The following is a 1,123-nucleotide window of genomic DNA, read 5'->3' as shown; positions in this document are numbered from 1 at the left end:
TTTGACAATAAGTCTTTATGAGAAATATATATATATGTAAGTGGTATATGTTCTGAATTCATATGCGGTATATCCAAGTCAGAAAAGAGTATAGGTGTCCTCTTACCGGAGAGTACCCCAATCATATGAGGTAATGTGTAGTCATGTGGTATAGATGTAGGTCTGTGGTCTGCCGCTGTCTGTGCTTGTTCTTTCCGTGCAGCCTTGTGTATGGTAGTCCTGGGTCTGGAACTTCCTAAATCTTGTGCTTGGACAATTCTTGGCAATATGGTAGTTTTTCGTCCCGGGGTCTTTCCCAGATATCTTGGGCGGATCCGAAGAGCGTGCAGCCAGTCTGTAAACAAAAATAAAGTAGTAAAAAATGTCTCCACAATAAATGGAAGTAGTTTAGTCAATTTCTGCATTCAATATATAAACCAAAGGCGAATCGGAACTTATTCTCGCATCTCTCCATCTTCTTCCTCCTCTTCTACACCACGTATATATAACACATTGTTACACCGTATTAAAACTTCACCAAGGTGTCCTGACAATGCACCATCTATGTATTCTTCTGTGTTTGCAAGCTGCATGTTCATGTATCCATCTACAGAAACCAAGTAGCCTTTGTATTCCATTCCCCACTTTAGTTTCACCATCACTGGTTTACCAGTGAGACCATTGAGAAAGGGTTTGGGATTCAAGGGTAAACTCATGATGTAGCGGCTGCTGATCTCAGGATCAACTGCACATAAACCGAAAAAAATTCCTCCCTGGAGCGTCCAAATGGAACACACCGCCGAAGACAAGCGGGAAATGGCAAGAAAGATTTCTCTTATATACAGTATAACTCTATAAGAATGTAATTATTCAAATTCACCAATCATTACAAGCATTGACACTTAATAATCAAATGAACACCAACATTTAAAAATAGTTGAGCTAAATTTTAATTAAATATTTTATTAATTAAATATTTTATATCTCTTAAGATGGATTAATTTTAGGCAGGAATATCTTCCTTTGCTTTTAAATAGATTAGTGAGGTTTTTTCAAACTTTTTTCAAAAAATTTGTAAAAACCTTTTTTAGCTATGTGTATATCTTTTTATTCGTTCATATCACTAAATCTTTTTAGTACAGTA

The 1,123-nt window shown here is 36.2% G+C and overlaps 1 protein-coding gene across 1 annotated transcript; it reads right to left on the bottom strand.

Annotated features, from left to right (window-relative positions):
* Nucleotides 1–347: 347 nt before the first annotated feature.
* LOC128651872 (small nuclear ribonucleoprotein F) lies at nt 348–794 on the bottom strand. Its single transcript, XM_053704849.1, has one exon. It carries the CDS (start codon nt 693–695, stop codon nt 435–437), a length of 261 nt encoding a protein of 86 aa, XP_053560824.1. The 5' UTR covers nt 696–794; the 3' UTR covers nt 348–434.
* Between the last annotated feature and the right edge of the window lie 329 nt (nt 795–1,123).

This window comes from Bombina bombina, chromosome 3 (genome assembly GCF_027579735.1).
Source record: "Bombina bombina isolate aBomBom1 chromosome 3, aBomBom1.pri, whole genome shotgun sequence".
Lineage (NCBI taxonomy): Eukaryota > Metazoa > Chordata > Amphibia > Anura > Bombinatoridae > Bombina > Bombina bombina.
This window is presented reverse-complemented; position numbering and strand designations above follow the sequence as displayed.

What these genes read in the sequence shown, in the direction of transcription:
- LOC128651872 (XM_053704849.1), bottom strand. Translation starts at nt 695, where the DNA reads ATGAGTTTACCCTTGAATCCCAAACCCTTTCTCAATGGTCTCACTGGT.